This window comes from Trachurus japonicus, chromosome 15 (assembly GCF_045865225.1).
Source record: "Trachurus japonicus isolate A0001 chromosome 15, Traja_1.0".
NCBI classification, from domain to species: Eukaryota; Metazoa; Chordata; class Actinopteri; order Carangiformes; family Carangidae; genus Trachurus; species Trachurus japonicus.
In genome coordinates, this window is record NC_140921.1 from 27,056,490 (window position 1) to 27,075,835 (window position 19,346).

The following is a 19,346-nucleotide window of genomic DNA, read 5'->3' on the forward strand; positions in this document are numbered from 1 at the left end:
TTCATCCCAGTGCCTTTGATCTGGTCAACATCCACCTGTTCCATGATGCTTCCAACCTGGTGGCCTGGGAGAAAAGCCCCTCCGTCTACTCTGGGACCAGGCAGAAGGCCCTGGGCTACGTCTTAGACAGGTACTGTCCACACCTCTGTTTTCATGTTCAGCCTGTATGCATGTTTAGATGACCTGTTTAATATTGTCGATATATTTGGAAGATGATAATGTCTAATAAATGATTACAATAATAACTTGAGCAGGTCAGTTAGTAATAGACAATTTAATTCAATCCAAAATCCACTGAGAAAGAACCAAAAGGAACAGCTTGACCACTTGATCTCACTTTATTTATGAGGTTTTGGTTGTCATGTCTTTATCAGGTAAAATAAAATGTATAGACACATGTATGTGTTACAAACATAAGACAAAGTATGTAAAGAATGTGAATTGCATATTACCAAAAAAGTAGGAGTAGCAAGACACCAAGCCTAGTTTTGTCAGACAAGAAAAAAGAACAGGAGAACTCTCCAGTCTCTTTAACTCTTATTTACTGCCTCTCCTTCCAACCCTTTTTCATTTTCACCTCTTTTTGTTTTTGTGGTCTAACTCTATATTCCTCCTCAGTTTTGTCTCCCTACTGGCAACTGAAGAAAGACAATATTTGTAGATTGATTTGTTCACCACGCTTCATCCATAACATTTTGGTCTGATTTTGGGAGATATTTCATGTTCATTTACAGTACATACAATGTATGAATTCCACTGACTGTCCAGGATATATATACACATAAATATATATACTCACGTCTTGTACAAAATCTAGTCAGAAACTCTTTGATTTGCAAGAAGATATCCACAGTGTTGTGGGTCTATGTTAAATGTACCTCAGATATTGATTAATCACTCTTTATTTCATTACCATGTCCGGCATGTCCTTGCTCTCCTGGAGGAGGAACTCTGTCCACTTTGACAACTCCACAAGTCTCAGCTTTGTACTTTAGTATATATGAAAATATTTTCCCTATATTTGTGTTATTTTCCCATGAATTAGATTTGCTGCAGGTGTTCATCATCTACAGAGGATGATCCCTTAAATTTGTTGTTGCTCTGTTTCAGTAGCAACAGGAAAACAACTGTAGTTCTACTCTGCATGTGTTGTTGTTTAATGAGCAGTTTATGCCATTGGCACATGTGCGCTCCCCAGAGGCTCAACCCTTGAAATAAATGGTGTGTATTAAGAGCCAGCGCCTGGTGCAGCTCCTGCTCCACCTGGCCATGTCACAGAGTAGAAGCCTGGCGCCGGCCTCGCAGCGGGAGAGCTGCCATTCAAACAGCATCAGAATGCACGACGTGGCTCCGCACCACTTCAGCTTTGAATAACTACATGCATATATGGGTGGCATACATTATCTCCAGGCTTTCTGATGTGCATGAATTATGAGGTACTTTTTAAAGTATCCTCTCCGAGGCCATATTTTACCTATGCTTCATTCTTGATTTGATGAAAGAATGGTCCACCTTTAATGGACTGGGAAGTGGGAGTGTTTCTCAAGAATATGGCAGCTTTTGCAATTTTTATTACGCTGTAACTTAAGCTGGATTTACAGGCGTGGTGAAGTTTGAAAAGCACCTCGCTTGTCGCTTACATTCAAGTGTTTTCATTGTGTTTCCTCTGCTTTCATCACGCTTTTTGCAAGTTGATTTATTTTTAAAGGTTGCCTTGTAAACGCACCTAATAGCAGAGTCCCTCAGTTTCTGATGGCCGGCCGAGGGGATTGAATTGGAATAGTGCTGGCTGAGTTGCAGTTTCCTGCTCGCGCTCTCTAAATCCCCTTGTGTTGGGATGGTAACGCTGTTGTTACTTCTGGGCCATATCATTTAAAGGTTTCTTTTTTGACAGGGGGTGAGATGGAGGGGAGGGGAGGGGGGTAAGCGGCGTGAGGGAAGGTGGCGGTGGTGGTAGGGAGGTCGTTATATGTTCCAGCTACCCTGGTTTCTCCTTGCTAGGGGGTGGGATAGTGGGGGGCATCGCGCCTCAGTCGCTCACTTTGGGGGAAACTGTCGGGCGCGGATCCGGAGCACCGAAGTGAGAAAAAGCTGGCGGTGCAGAGGGAAGGGAAGGTGGAGCACAAAGGGTGCTCGGGCTCTGTAAAGGGCAGTGAATAATGGGTCGGTCCTTTCACAGAGGCTGCTAACCTTTTGGCAGCCACCAGCAAACTCCATTCTCCTCCACCGATCTGGGAGGACAATGTGCCCAGGCCGGGCTTTGAATGAAGCGCTACCACCAACAGTGTTCCCATTCAGCGGCTGGTTGGGAACCATCTTTTTGGCCATTGTCCTAACTCTGACTCCTACCCCCTGAAAACAGAGCAGGAAAAGGGACAGGGGGAATATCTAAAGCCAAACTCCCCCCCTCCTCCTCCTCCTTCTCTCCTCTCTCTCCCTCTCTGAGCTCTAATCTCTCATTGCGGAATGGGAGAGGAGGGGAAGGAGCGGGGGGGGGGGTGCCGCTGAACACACCACCGGCCGAGATCCGCGGGGCGGCCGGCCGGCACAGGAGCATGATCACACGGCGGTGCCGGCGGGGACCCGAGCATCAAACCTGCAGCTTTCCACCTTATCTGAGGCCCGGGCCACTAATAATGCAGCTCGCTCTCAGCCCATTGAGAAGACATTTGATAAGCCTTTTCCTCTGTGGCCCTTTTAACTGCTAAACGCTGTTTATCTCCAAAGTGCTTCAAGGCCTCGGGGGAACAATGCTGAGAAGGAACAGCGTTTAGCCGGGGCCAGACCTGCACTATTGAGTCACATCAAAAAAGCACTGCTCTGCTCTGAAGCTTGCACTGATGTGTGGGCCACTTCCATGGCTCCGTTTGAAACGCTTTCCCTCCGCCTGAGTTCCTGTCCTTCACATATGCTGCCCAGCCAGGGCTGCATCACATCAGGCATTATTCACCTTGTTGACTCAGCTAGGCCTTGATGTACAGAAATCATTGTTTGATTATTATGTCGAGGTTGAAGAGAGTCTGTGTGAACACGTGTAAAAAAAAAAGTATTTAATGATATTCAATAGGGTAATTAGGATCTGACACAACCTGAGGGGACTAGATACTGGAGATGAGTGTGCTTTTGAAAATTATTCAAATTTGTTTAATTCATTCCCGAGACGGCCGGTGTAATGAGAGTGATGGTGAAAACCCTGGGGATGGAAAACATGGCTGCTAAATGAGCCTGTGAAATGATAGCATGAGATAAAATCAACATTTTTTTTCTTCCTCTTGGAAAAAAAAAAATCCCTTTTGTCTATTGCATTTGTTTCTTTTTTCCAACCCCCATTCAGAGTGCCTGGTCCGGTTCAGGGGAGAACAGTTTTACATTACAACTGTGAAATCCTGGCATAAAGGCGTCCTTTGTGGCACGCCATTATTTTCACACAAATATAGTCCATTGTCACACTGCTGAAGTTAATTTGATCAACATTGGGGACATTTAACTGTTTTGTTCGCTGAAAAGACTTGTTTCATGCTCATTTTCGAGGCATTGAAAAGCAATGATTGGCAGAAAAATAATGTTGCCGTTAACAATTCAAAGCAATTAGTTTCCCATGGGGAGGCAGTGGGCCGCACTGGCCACCACACAGCAATGCTTTGTCATTTTATGGACGGTCATCAGTCAGCTGTCAGAGCGTCTCAAAGAGCCCTCCAATCTAAATGTTTCCCTTTAGGCTTTTCCCAGAACAACAGGCTGAAAGAGGCCGGCTAGTTTCCAGCCAATAGACATGTTGAGCTGCAAGAGGGAGGACTGGATAATCACAGGGAGATCCTCCATAAAGCCTGAATAAATGTATTAAGGAGACTAGTGTGCGTGTGTGTGTGTCCGCGCAAGGATATGTGCCGGTACAATTCAAGTATTCTTGTGCAGCTTAACATGTACAATACAAGATTTAGTCGGTTTATTCTCATTTGTTTAAGACGTGTCTAGATGTACAGGAGTTACACAACAGTGTTCTGCTTGTGTGTGTGTGTGTGTGTGTGTACAGGTGTCTGTGTGTATTGGTGGTGTCACTGTGTGATGCTGAGCTGGCTTCCCTGGGAGGCCTTCAGGAGCAGAGGTTAATCTGCCTCAGTGTCTCTGCCCATAGACCTGTTTATCACACACACACACACACACACAGAGAGACAGAGAGAGAGAGAGAGCTCATGTTCCCACCGTTCGTATTTATCAGTGTTGCCAGAATTGCGACATGTAACTTAATAAGAAATCGAATATTCACATTATGAAGCCAAATTGAGTAACGGAGTATGGTGGCACGCAGCTGGAGTAATCAAGTGGAGTGTTTCCCATGATTCCTTAGGAGACAGGTTTTGATGTTGGTTGGCTGCTCATCATCTAATCAGCTGCTACAGACTCTCCTGAGGTAACCTGTCTGGAAGACCAGGACCAAAACCTCTACTCCCGTCCCGTCCATGTCCACAGCATCATCAGGGTCCATTTTTGATGTTTCATGTTAATGCATTAACATGTGCACAATATATATTAGAAATATCAAAGGTGTGAAGCAGAGGTCTTCAACAGGGGGTCAAAAATTTTTGGGTTGGTTAGAAAATGTTTAATATTTTTCTGTTTCCACATTCATGATTTAAAAAAAAAAGTATAAGAACAATTTGAATAACTTGTATACATGATTATCATGCAAAAGACAGACGTTGTTGATGTTTGCATTGGTATCAATTAACAAGTGTTATATGATTGATTGGTTGATTGATTGATTGATTATTTTTTATTTCAGTGTCATGCACATTTTTTGTGCCCAGCCCACATGGGCTTACAAGACACTCAGCATTTAAATACAAACATTCAAGAATAGACATGTTTTAGAGGAGAGAAAAAGAGAATTACAAAAAAAAAAAGAAAAAAAAGAACCACAACAAAACAAAGCTCCATCAATGAATCTAGCTAGAGCATAAATCTCCTCTTTAAAAAACCAACACAGCATATCATATTCAGACATCCAGAATAAGTCTGGGTTCTTCATCTGGGCTTTCTAATACAGGGAATGTCTCAATTTTAGTTAGAATAATAAAAAGTAAATAAAAGTTATAATATACCTTATTGATATAAATAATGTATGAATAATTTAGAATAAAGACATGAATATATGAATATATGTGTATTATTGAATAGCTTAGTATTGAATGCACAATAACAAGGTACATTCATACATGGCACTATAGGTCCAGTTTAATATAAAACACAATTTTATAAGATAAATATAATAGGGGGTCCCTGCTCCATCCCTCCGTCAGTTTGGGGGTCTTTGGCCTGAAAAACGTTGAAGATCCGAATCCAGCTGATACTGGACATTGTAGTGTAAATAATTCAAAACAGATTTGCAGGTAATCAAATGACAAAAAAAAGCCATTTTCCACACAAGGAACAGTGGAGGTCTGGGACAGTGAGGCCGTTGCCAGCTTTAGCCAGCCCTGACCACAGGTGTCCCAGAAATGATAAACTATGTCATTTTCACAATTGTCCAATTCAGTCCATTATAGATAAATGACCAGGAGACAACAAACACTTTTCACTGACAGTTCCAGAAACCTGCTCCGCTCATTATCCCATAAGTCAGCTCCACTTTGTCTCAAAGGTGTCCTCTCCATCTTGAGTCTGTGCAGACAGATCTGTTAGTTTGACCCAACTTATTGGTTAACCTCTGTGTGACCGCTGCAGCATCCTTGCACCCCTCCCCACCCCGCTACCTCCCCCTCCTCAGCACCACATCTTTTCCTGTTTGGTGTTCTGGTTGGGATGGGGCGTTGCCGAGGAGCCGGGGTGCTACCAGGGGGGACGAAGGGGAAGGCCGTCCTGCCGTGTCAAAGGTCCTGTCAGGCGCCACCCCTGGCCCATTCACGGAGACGTCACCCAGAACATTCTTCACAATGTTAACATTCTCCCAAATTCTCAACATTTACTTACAATGGGAGACTGAGCTCAGCCCAGCTATTGTGTGAAAAGTCCAATCTGACCGGCCAACTTACGGTAAGTCATCTTGTCAATATAATGATGACATGGCCCCCGGTTTCACCCTCATAATCCTATATGGACTGTCTATTATGGCTCAGTTTAGCTGTCAATCACAGAGTATAATCTGCTGAGGAGTCAGTGAGAGAGCTGAGGCTGCTGGGAGCGAGAACGATTTAAAGGCAAACGGGAATTATTGAAGTACATCGAGTGTTGTCTGTGAGGTTTAGATGTGTCTGTGGCGCAAAAACGTTCTTTTTTTCCCCTTCATCTTTCCTTTCCTTCTTCCTTCTTTTTCCTTCCTGCATGTTTGTTCTGATGATGACAGCGCGTTTGCCTGTGGGAGACCAGCAGAATCAGGCAGAGAGAATGCGCCGTAGTGGCTTTGTGCTGCTGGTTTAAGGATCCTGGGAGCAGAGTCAGGGCCGTGTTATAAATTAGTGTCTGACCTCTGTCTTTGGGTGGCCCCTAGGAAAAGGCCTGGTGGAGGCTCCAGCCCAAGCCTCAGTGAGAACGGCCTCTTGTGAAGAAGTTTTTTTTTTTCAGGGGTGTCAGCGCACGATGAATTGGCCCGGGAGAATGCCCGTTTATAGACTGTGTAAAGGAGTGCGTCTTTGTGGGAGAATGTCACTGACACTGTAACAGTTCGCATGAATGAAGTGTCACGACGAGGCTAATGGAGGTCCCTCTCAGGGGTGAGCGTCACCGAGGGTGGGCCCCCCACGCTCTGGGACCCCCCACCCTCAGGCCCTCTATTCACGCCCAGTAGCTGTAGGTAATGTTGCAATTCTTCGTCGCCCCCTCCTTCCTTCAAAGGCCAAGCGGAAAAAAAGTCACCTTTCACACCAGTGGGTCACCATGAGTGCTTTAGGAAATGATCATGTAAACACAGTGTTACCTTCTGACCTGTGGCCGATATCTTGGAGTGGCAGACAAAACAGCCAGGCTGCGGGTATTAGACATGGCTATTAGAGGGATAAAGCTACAGACACCTCCAGGCTCAGGAGAAACACACACACACGTTTCCTTCCTCCCTTGCTTTTCAACTCCTCTTTCTTCTCAGGGACTTTCACACTCTTTTCTTCTCTCCTGTTTATTATCAGAACTCCTTTGCTTTTACATCATTTGGTGTAATCTTTGTCAGATAGATAGATAGATAGATAGATAGATAGATAGATAGATAGATAGATAGATAGATAGATAGATAGATAGATAGATAGATAGATAGATAGATAGATAGATAGATAGATAGATAGATAGATAGATAGATAGATAGATAGATAGATAGATTATTGTAAGCGCTTTGAGACTTGTTCTTCAGGTGCACTCTATAAATACAATTTATTATTATGATAGATAGATAGATAGATAGATAGATAGATAGATAGATAGATAGATAGATAGATAGATAGATAGATAGATAGAAAGAAAAGGATAATTAAAATGATGATCAAGTAATAGATAATAAAAAGTAACTGGTAAGAAGGAGAGTGACAATAAATAGCCAATGACACTAAGGTAAAAAGTAAAAAGCAGAGTGCATACATGTGTGTCTCATGTTACCACAAAGTGAATACCTTATTCAGTTTACTTTCTGCACTCACAAAAGCAGACACAGTGAATTGTCTATCAGCACGAGGACAAAGTGAGTTCCCACGTCTGGAACAAGTTGTTACGGCCCCACGCTGACGTGTACGCCGGGTCCCTCTGTTCAGGACCAGAGAATAAACTGCCTGCTAACCCTGTTTAAATAGAGCTGAGTCTCTTAGCACCAGAATGTGAAGTCATTAATGACATCACTGCCAGTTTGAGTGTATTAACGAGCACACACTCACGCCTGCTCTCTCTCTCACACGCACACACATACACAGTCTTCATCAGGCTGTGATTAGTTTTTTTACTAAAATATTAAAAAACAGGGTTCCTACACGTCCTGGGAAATCTGGAAAACCTGGAAAATGGTTCACCAATTTTCCAGTCATGGAAAACACATGGAAAATGAGAAAAAAAGTCAAATGTCCTGGAAAAGCTTGAGTTGTCCTGGAAAATGATTTATCACAGCTACCAGAGCTCTATTTGACTTTTTCAGACCCTTCTAAGGATTTTGTTTCCAAAAAAAAACATGTATGCTGTTCTATGATAAATTTGTCATCATTTCTAAGCATTTAAGAGATTATTTCATAAATTAGAGCCATAGACTGCACATTTTCAAATCAGATTTCTGGGAGAGAATGAGAGAGAGGAATAAGCATAGAAACAAACTGATTAAATTTACAAAATAGGGTACCATTGTCGAAAAGAACACTTCTCCAAAGCATGAATGGGACAGGGGATGAATCAGTGTATGGCATAAAAACGAATGTCCGTCAGCTGAAAATGTGCTGGAAAACGATTTCAAGAAAAGAGTGGGAATCCTGAAAAAATAGTCATTGTGAGTGTTCCATCTTTGGCTGATGATGTGGATTCATGTTGCCACTGGATACTGACTCTCTGGCTCCATTATAAGTAACTTTAAGATCTACCTGCTGTATATAAACCAGTGTCTTTAATGCAGGAGACACATTGTCCTTGTTTTTAAGAAAACACTGGAGCCAGTGTCTCTGCTCTGAGAAGAACAATTGCACTCAGGTAAATGAAGTAAAGTTTAGCTGTGATAGAGTTTTAGGTGATCAGGGCCCTTTAGGTATATTGGAGGTAATGTGTTTGTGGAGTCTGAGGGTCATGTCCTCAAGTAACTGAGTCCATCTAAGAACTCTGTTTGGTTGTTTGGCTGTTTGGCCTTGTGACTCTGTTTCCAGATCAGCCACAAATACAAGTCATTATTCAGTCAATGGTCCAAGATTCAGCAACAAACACTATTTTTGTTTTTCAGAGACAGTCGAGTGAAAATCATTCAGCTTGACGGGCAAACACTTGAAGAGCTCAAAGTCCAATTTGGAAAACTTTCACACATCTTTATTTCTGATTCACTGTAGAGCAAACCCTTAAATAATGGAGGAATAATTGTTAGTTCCAGCTGAAATTGCAACAACAATTATATAGAACCTGTATCATTTAAATAATTAAAAAAAGACAAGTAAACATGAGATCTTATTTTCTACTGTTTGTTTACCACAGGATTAAATGAAGTTGTCTATCAGATTGATGGGACAGTCTTGGAAGGAAAAACATTTGGATTGTTATTTGAGAAATGAAATTCTCAATGTCAACATCTTTTATTTTTGACCCCTCCTGAAAAGTCTCTGGAATAGAAAGACGATCCAGTTTCTGTTTAATATAATGAGAGGTCAAAATGACATACTCTCTTTTTAATATCACAGCAACGTTCCCCGCCTCTTACTCCAGTCACCTTCGCCTCTCTCCCTCCCTCCCCTTCCTCCTTCCTCCCTCCCTCCCAGAGAAGAAGTGGCCGTGCTTTACGACAGCCGGCCAAAACCGAGACCCACCACTAAGAAGGACCTTCTTCTCTCTTTACAGCCCCATAAATATATTGTTATCTGGGCCTGGGAAGTCCATGGTGAGATTTATCCGTGCGATTAGTGGAGATAGCGAGCCAAGCATCCTGAATCATTAATTACACAAGAGGCTGCGCTACGTCCACCTTAATTTCCTGTCTCTGCTCTGTAGAAGAGCCACTTCTAAGTAAGTGATGAGGCATAAGAGTTAATTATATGTCACTTAGCTGTGTGTGTGTGTGTGTGTCTCTGTGTGTGTGTTTTTTTTTTTTAAGAACTGGGATGCTGGCACTGTGATGAGGTATTAAAGATTTGGAATTAGTTCATGACGGAGAAGATCAGCACTCACAGATCTCCTCTGACACCAGACTCTGCGTTCAGTTCATTAAAGGTAAATTCTCCTATTGCTATAATCCCTATAGTTTTAGCAGTAGGTTCATTACCTTTAATTGTCGGTGCAAGCTGTTTTTAGATCAGCAGGGCAGAGACGTGAGCTGCTCAGCTAACGCTACGGAGGCTCATGGTATTTCTACTTTTCCCGCATCAAACTAAATACACAATCCAACAACTCCAAAACATTCTGGTGGACAAGTTGTGACCTGCACATTCATCACGCTATGAAATAATAACGTATAATTATGTAACATTACGACACATGAAGCAAATACTCGGAACTACTTGCGCTTTTGAAATCACTCCCCCCAGCAGCCGTGTCTGGAATGTAGTTCCGGCTATGCATTTGCCTCGAAAACAACTCCGTCTTGGAATATTCCATTATTATCTCATAGTGTGGTGAATGTGCAGGTCACAACTTGTCCACCAGAGCGTTTTGGAGTTGTTGGATTGTGTATTTGATGAGTTTGATGAGGCGAAAGTACCGTACGCTGCACAGAGCTCACGTCTCTGCCCCGATGATCTAAAAACAGCTTGCACCGACAATTAAAGGTAATGAACCTTTAATTGTCTAAACTATAGGGATTATGGCAATCGGAGAATTTGCCAAAATGTTGAACTGTCCCTTTAAAACACGCTTAATGCAGGTAACATTAAAAAAAAAGGATTCATGAGGCATCAAAAGAGCACAAACAACAAAACAAGTTCAGTCTCCTGAGGCGGAACCTGTGGCATCATGGGTCGGTTTATAACTCGGGGTCTAAACCCACAGATCTACGTGTTCAGAGGGCTCGGGATGCCTCACTCTTCCTTTGATCAGTCCAGCAAATTGAATTTTCCTCGACTTCTAAGCCGATTATTAAGGAAATGATCAGGATTTATTATTGGGTTTAGTATGGGGTTTGATGCCGAGCGGACCGTTTGTTTCTGTGTGAACCTCTAGCATGTTTTCAAAGAAATGAGCATCAGAGCCCACTCCCAAAACATGGAGCAGAACCTAACACACTGTGCTGCAATGGATCAACTCGCCTCCACATGAATAGTTAATTGTAGACTATATTCATATATGTAATCTCTTGTTTTCCCTCTTTGCTCCATCATTACATCTATACTATGTGGGGCCAGCTGACCAGAAGGCAAAAGCAGCTTCACTCAACGTGCACGGTCTGAGCTGTGCACAGGTGGAAACCCTCCAATCACAGTGAGCAGACCACTAGGTGGTACTGTGGCCCTGGTGAACTGAGCATCCTGAGGTCAAGGGGATCATAAAATGGCCGCTTTAACAGCCTTTGCCTGCTAATGGTGATGTTTTTCACCCGGCGGTTTGCAGAATCTCCTGTTATTTAACACGACGGGTCATTATGGAGGATCATTAGGGTTGTGATGTGTCGTCTTGTGCACTCAGCAGCCGTCACAGAGGTTATGATGACCGTTTAATAACATTCTCACTCTGTGCTTCTCTCTCTCTCTCTCTCTCTCTCTCTTTTCTTTTTTTTTACAGGATCACAGACCAGCGGTTTGAAAAGGTGCCATATTTCGTCTTTGGGGACTTTAACTTCAGGTTGGACTCCAAGCAGGTTATTGAGGTGAGTGCTTTGTATTACATCCACCTGGTGAATTAGATGGAAGTCTAATTATATAGATTATGTGTGCAACTGTATGCAAATATATTATACGCGTATATGTGGTTGAGTACTATCAAACTCATAGTAAAATAAATTGTTAGTGTGCTTGTATTTGTGTGCATTAGAGAGAGACTGCAATATAGTAAAAGTGGCTTTAGGAGCCCCCTGTCTCTTTAGAGTTATGACTCATTAAATGCTTCACTGTGGCTGCTCCAGCTGTGTTTGCCCACCGAGCCTCCAAGTGCATTGTTATGTTATGGTGCCATTCACTGCTCTTTCTCTCGGCCTTCCTCTCCTGCTCCCTCCCTCCCCCCTACTTTCTTCCTCTCCCTTCCTTCTCCTCCCCTCCTTCTCTTGGTGCAAATGAGGCCAGGGAGAGCTAAGGTAGTGCAGTCATTCAGGATTCTCCATGATGTGAAGGAGAGAGAGGAGAGAGGGGGGGTTAGTGGCACAACAAGTCATAAAGGGCCCACCACAGACACCAAGGGTCCTATGATAACAGACTGTTGGCTCTCCCAGTCTGTTATCATAGGACTCTCCCTCTTCCCCAGCACAATGGGCCCTCGAATCAGTGGTCCTGTTCAAGGTGTGGGCATTGTTCGTTTTAATCAGACTCCCATTCATGGCGGGAGGGAAGAGGAGGGAAAGCTTTCTGAATGGCAGGTTTTGCTCAAATGAATTAGGAAGGACTTCCCTCTGTGTGGCACTGAGGAGCCCAGACCTTTTGTAGTTTAGTCATCCGGCCACTAGAGGAGCAGTCGTGTAGATCGCCACCCCTCCTGGAGAAACACCCACCACCCCACCACCCCACCACCCCGGCTGAACGGGGATGCTGCTGGTCACATGTTTTTACTCAGCAATCTATCAGGGGCATGGATTGATTGCCTCAAAGTTTGTGCAGTACATTTGATTTTGGTCTTGTAATTGGGTCACCCACTGATCATGTGAACATGCATTGCTGCGGAGATAATAAATCCCAAGTACAGAAATCCACAACAGCAGATGTGCAAACACTGAGGCCATTCAGAAGTCAGCTATCGCAATTAAATGTCACCTGGCATACATTTAGGTCGCCACGGTGATTTATAGCAGCGAGAAACTGATCTCTGTCTTATCAGCATTTTCCGTTATAAAAGACACGGTGTTCTTCACATTTAGATATGTGAAATAGTTTTAGCTTCTGATGCGTTTTGATGCATCATGGTTCCATTAAGATAAATGAAAAACATCCTCTCCAGGCTTCTGCTCGGGCCACGGCATAAACCACACACACCTGGACATTTACCCTCTGCTTTAATGAAGGCTCTTCAAACACACTGACCATTTAATGGGGACAACAGAAAAGACCGATGATGTCATCGGTGAGAAACGTGCCATGAAATGGGCAGCGCTGCATCACATAAAGCTGTTTCACACAGTGGTCAACCTGTCTGATTTAACAGTAAGCTGTGTGTTAGCAGCACAGCGGGCTGTAACATCACCAATAAACAGATGAGATGCAACCTTGGTGCAGGATGGAGCTCAGCCCAGAGGTTGCTGCAGCCACTTTAATGACAATTAAAGTCAACAGAGCAATTAGTGGAAGAAGAAGGCAGATTCAGCTTTCATTCTCACTGTCTGGCTTGTTTTGCTTCCTGCACAATCCAGCCTCTGTGTCCCATTGGCAGGATGGGCCCAAAATTGCGGAAGATTAGGGCCTTTGGGAAAAAAAAGAGTGAATTCTGACTTTTTTCTCTCAGTATTCCGACTTTAAACTCAGAATTCTGAGAAAAAAAGTCAGGATTCTGAGTTTAAAGTAAGAAATCTGAGATTGAAGTCAAAATTCTGGGTTTAAAGTCAGAATTCTGAGGAAAAAAAGTCAGGATTCTGAGTTTAAAATCAGAATTCTGAGATTAAAGCCGGAAGTCTGAGTAAGAATTCTGAGGAAAAAAAGTCAGGATTCTGAGTTTAAAGTCAGAATCTGAGATTAAAGTCAGAATTCCGGGTTTAGAGTCAGAATTCTGAGAAAGAAAGTCAGGATTCTGAGTTTAAAGTCAGAATTCTGAGATTGAAGTCAGAATTCTGGGTTTAAAGTCAGAATTCTGAGGAAAAAAAATCAGGATTCTGAGATTAAAGCCGGAATTCTGAGTAAGAATTCTGAGAAAAAAAGTCAGGATTCTGAGTTTAAAGTCAGAATCTGAGATTAAAGTCAGAATTCCGGGTTTAGAGTCAGAATTCTGAGAAAGAAAGTCAGGATTCTGAGTTTAAAATCAGAATTCTGAGATTAAAGTCGGAATTCTGAGTAAGAATTCTGAGTTTAAAATCAGATTTCTGAGATTGAAGTCAGAATTCTGAGAAAAAGGTCAGAATTCTGAGAAAAACAGTCAGAATTCACTTTTTTTTCACAGTGGCCCTAATCCTCTTCCGTACAAATAACACACGGATAAATACATATATTTCATGTTGATGAAATATTTACAAAATTAAATTGCTTGTCTTTTTGAATTTGCTGAAAACCATAGTGAAGCCTCAACCAGCCGGGAGGCTCCCCAGACCCCACCTTGAGTCAGAGTCCTGCAGTACATTTCTCTACAGCTGTACTCTACACCTCTTCTCTTCTTCTCCGTCTCTGCTCCTTTGTGGCTGACTAGACTGTGGACAACCTCCAACCACTCCCCTGTCACCCATCCTCCCTTGTGGGTGGGTGGATGGGACAAGGGGGGGTATTTTAGGATGTATCCATGTGTGTACAGAAAAAGGAGGTGGGTTTTGGTTGTGTGTGTGTGTGGGGTGGTTGTTATTGTCGCAGGGCAAATTCCAGGTGGCAAATTCCTGGCATGCTTGTGCGGCAGGATCAGTAACCAAAGGCTCGCCCCCCCTCCCTCCGCTTTAGGCCCAGCCCGGGCAACCCCATTAATTGTGTCCGACAGAGGGAATTGGTTTCAATTGACCCTCATTCAGCAGCCCTTTGACTGGCAGACAAAGGACACAGCCACGTGGAGACTAATGCTAGGGCTGAGCAGCCTGGAGGTGGTCCAGTCCCCACCAACCATCTCTGTCCTCTCTCCCATGGGTGTGATCACGCTTTGCATCAGTGCTGATAAAACAGGAAACCGCAAAAGGAAAAGGTTTTGTCTGGAGAATCTGATATTTCACAGTCCATTTGCTGATGCGCTTCCCTCAGTTCCTTATAATCCCTTATCAAGCACTTGTGCTTGAGGCACATTCAAGCCTCTGGTGATTAACTGACTAAAGACACAGCGCATGTTGCTCTGGACCTGCATGGAGACCTGTTGCATTCAAATCAGAGCTGCACAGCCCGTGTGTAAGACCTTTTTTTTAGGAGCATCCAGAGACCTGGGTTAGATCTCCAGCAGCTGGATTCTGACTTGGAGGGTTTTAATTTAAAGTTTAGTTAAGCTTTATCCTTCCTTTATTCCCACCTCATGAAATTTGTTTGCCATGTTACTTCTCTTAAATCATATTTACATTTCAGAATCAGAAGATGGAAGTCACTGCTACATTGGAAATGGGACAATTTGTTGAAGGAGGAAAGAATCCTGAGTACATAGTTGAGAGTTTGTTCTTATTATTGATCATCAGTTATAATATCTCCTAAAACGCTACACTGCAGTTGTGATAGAGAAGTGTTGGATAAGATTCTAGTTCACGTCTTCAGGTGTACTGTCACTACACCGATGTGATTGCTATCGCTGCAGGTACCACTCATGAGGATCTCAGTGTGAGAAGGTGGGATGGAGATCCATAACTATTGATAACTTCCAATGTCATCTTTATTATCATAAAGATGATGTCATCTAATAAAGCTACAGTAGTTATCCTGTAGCCTTCCCTAAAAATCTTCTGATGGAATTGGAAACCATGTCTGGTGCCAGCTCCCCCGCTGGGATGTCAGTCATCACACCAGGTCACATAACCTTTGTTCACCCAATCACACCATCAGCAAACAGTATTTTTTCTTGTTTCCATGCTCTAGTCAGAAGGTGGTACAAGGTATACTGGTGTGTGTGTGTGTGTGTATGTCCCTCGTGGTGGCTGGTAGCTGTGAATCAACGGTGTGGATGACAGGCTCAGGGCTCCATGCCTGGACTCCTAGTATATTTAAAATCCCTCCTAATTAAACTTAATAGAATGTAAATTTAATATCTGCAGAGATTGTGTGCTTCTGGCCGGACCGCTCCAATTTAAGGATTGATAGAGGCCAGCGGGAAGGTTAATTGCTGACTTGATCTACTGTCCCCGTGACATGGCGTGGGGCTGCTTTAATTGGGCCTGATCTGCTGCTACATGGACAGATTTCATTAGGTTAGCTGGCCTCTCGCTGACTGGAGAGCGCTACCGGACCAGCGCCCCCTCTCTGCAGCTGCAGGAAGCGCAGAGGGGGCCGGACCGGGCATCAATCTTCCTTCCTTTGTCCCGTGTCCTTTTCTCTCGCTTGAGCAGCATGAAATTATAGGTGGGGCCCCAGACTAGGCCCACAACTAATGAATGCTGTAAAATGCTCAGTAATGACAGGCCAACATGATAGATCATTCTTTTTTCACACTGTGGAGTCACTCAGTGTGCACGACCATGACAATGGAGATAGAAATACAAGCCAGCAATTTGTGAGAGACACATCCAGGAAAAATCTTATTGTGAATGCCTTCTTTTTATTTATTCATTATTACACATATATGCAGAATTTCATACTATAACCTCTGAATGGGCCGCTTCTCTAGTTCTGTACACATATAATAGAGGGGGAAAAAAGGATTTTAAGGACATTCTAGGAGCTTTATCTAGTTCTATAATCAATTATTTTATTTGTAATCAAAAAATAATAATTATCTATCTTTAATTATTGAAAAAAAACAAAGCATGTCTGTGCATGTAACCTGCAGAAACCTACAGCTGTTCATCAAATCTGTGACGGCCATTGTCCTGGCCACTGAACCCAGTCTGGCTAAATAATTTGCACAAGTAAAGGCTAAACAATTTTTCCCTTTTTAATGTGACTTTGACTATCATGTGTGTATCTGGCCAGCTATAAATCAAAAGGAGGCCAGTGTAATTAAGTGTACACTACATTAGTCAGGCTAATTAATTTTGGGAGCCATCCATCCATTAACCAGTGGGCCAGCACTGATTGGGCCTCTGTTCTGTGCCACCTCTGACACTAGGGACTGCAACCCTCCTTGGCTGCCCTCAGCTTCCCAGATACACTCATACATTTACATTTAGAGTCAAAGATACACACATGTATATATACGCACGCACCAACTGACCTGTAGTTAATCAGACTTTGAATTAAGTAGTATATCAATGAATTAAGAGGTTTATTATATGAAAAGGAACTGTTTCATGCAGTATTATTTGAGAACAGCGCTCCAATGATCTGGAATGTTCTTTAATTTATTCCCAAACATAAAGAATTAGCGAGACTCCGCTCACTGGCAGGAGGCATGAGGAGGGATGTATTTGACTATTTTATTGCTAAGCCAAATTGTATTTACAGATCCTCTAAATGGTTTGTCATAGCCTCCTAAATCAATATACTTTTCTGTGAAAGACAACCAACCTGACACTGTTTAGATTGTCCTGATGCAGTAAACTCCTCCCATTTACTGCACCGTGAAAGTTAAAACAGAGTTATTAACACCTACTATTTGACCCACGCCTGTTTATGGCTTCACAGTCGAAGCCTGTGATGGAGATGTTTCTTTACAATACAATAAAAGCATATTATCGGTCTAGAAGAGCCCAATCTATCACAATGAGGGCCCATTATATCAGAGATAACCCATCTGGATATAGAGGGAGACTATTCCCACTAGACAACAGCGTCTGTTCTCTCTCGTCTCTCTGTTTGCTTTCGATGCTAATGAATACAGCACTGAAGACACAGAGGAAAAAAGGAGTTCAGCTATGAGGGCGTAACTTGAGCGATGCAGCTTTAATGGGAGTGCTGTCCATATAATTAAAATGCTGGCAAATGAAGAACAAGCAATGGCTTCTGTTGGTCCTGCTCATTAACAACAGGCCGTTTGAGTCCGGCGCCAGCCATGCTATTGCCACTGTGTACTTGGGGGGGGAGGGAGGGAGGGCGAGGGGGAGGGCACTGTGACTGGCAGCTGGGAACACCATGCCAACGGTGGGATGGCGTGACAAACCAAGCTGAGGATGAGCGCAGAGCCTGGCACTAACAGGGCCTGGGAGGGCACGTTGCCTCGAAGGCCCTCGGGGTTGGCCCTGGTCAGGGATGTAGCCTGAGTTCCCCCCTAAATCCTCCAACCGCTGCTGTCTCCTCCAGATGGAACCAAAGCTGAGACGGAGACGTACTTCTCCCAGAATAGTTTTATAACTGCTCATAAAAGTGACTCTAGAAGTAGAAGCTCCTCACTATACATTATACACCGTCACTCTCCCCAAAACATCCACTCACTCATTCTTTCATCCACTTACTGTATCTTCTCTTGCACACACATTTTCTCAATTAAAGGTTCAGTGTGTAATAATTAACAAGGTTTATTGGCAAAATCTGAATATACTACCCATGAATATATTCGTATAAGTGTATAATTGCTATAAAACAAAATTGGTTTGGTTTTCGCCTTATAATTATTCTTTTATAAACAGTATATATACATATAACAAGGGTCTTGCTTTAGAGTGTTTGTATGGCAGCCCGAACGGAAAATCCAGCCAGCCAGAGAGCGCGTTTCACAACTTTCGCATTCATAGATGAACAAACGAAGAAGGAGGAGGAGTCATATTGTAAAATGGTTTAGATCTTCACCTCATCGCTCCATGCTCCTAGTCGTCTCAGTCGTGGTAAACAAGTTTTTTTGTCCTCGGAGGACACCGTCACTTTGCAGACAGGAGAGGTGAGTGCGAGTGAGTGAGAGCTGATTCGGTTTTCCCCCCATTTTACACACTGGACCTTTAACTGAAGATTTGAAAATGAATTTGAGTTGTCATAATCTGCTCAGAGTGGTGTCCAAATGTCCACGTGTCAGAAGACAAAAGAGATTTTTTAAGAGATTGATCTAAAATGTAAAATATTTTTATCAGATTATATCGTTCGCCTTATAGCATAGTTGCCTAAATCATATTTTAATTTTTTTTGCATGATAACGCACAGTGAATCAGCAGTCTTAGGAGAGAGCTAGGCATATTTCATGATTTGGCCAAAATAAGACTTGGGCATTAATGCTATGAGGCTAACGATATGTAGTATATCAGACAAAAATCACTATGGAGAACCCTAATGGGTCCCCAGTCCACCGAGTTCCCAGAGAGAACCCAAGCAGCCTCCACCCAGAAAGACCCCAGGCCTGGGAATTGAACCCAGAGCCCTCTCACCCTAACCCAGCACTGTGCTGCATACAGACACCAAAGCAGTAAACGCATATTGTAAGATGATGCATCCTTAAACGTCCCTGAGCCATCTCTCTGTATAAGGAGTCTAATGCAGTCTACTATTGACATCTTGTTTAAAATAAAATGATATTCTCGTGTTATATGTATTAGTAACAGCAGCCAGGATTATCCATAATAATTATTCCAAATCTAGTTAGTGAATAATTCCATCAGTCTGTGAATTCAAGTAGACTTAATACTGAATCTATGTCCTTCTTATTTAATACGCCTCTTTTTCTAAACAGTGTAATCTCTCTATAAATCATGAATAATCAACTTTGGCTCCCAGCTCACTCTTTCTTTATCTCCTGCTTTATTGATGGTTTGTCTTGTCCTCTGTTAGTCGGAATTGACCCCTGCCTTTGAAATCCCAAGCAGGAACAGCAGCAGCAACAACAGTGATGCTATTATTTAGTCCAGATGAAATGTGGCATAAACTGTGAAGGATAGGGATCTC

At 43.0% G+C, this 19,346-nt stretch overlaps 1 protein-coding gene across 2 annotated transcripts in view; it reads left to right on the forward strand.

The window, feature by feature from the left end:
* Positions 1–19,346, forward strand: part of inpp5a (inositol polyphosphate-5-phosphatase A) — a 174,041-nt gene that overhangs the window by 115,893 nt on the left and 38,802 nt on the right. For both annotated transcript variants that reach the window (XM_085800826.1, XM_085800825.1), the window contains exons 8-9: positions 11–130; positions 11,365–11,449. In XM_085800826.1, the coding sequence (XP_085656952.1) occupies positions 11–130; positions 11,365–11,449 (205 nt within the window). The remainder of the gene's footprint in view (positions 1–10; positions 131–11,364; positions 11,450–19,346) is intronic.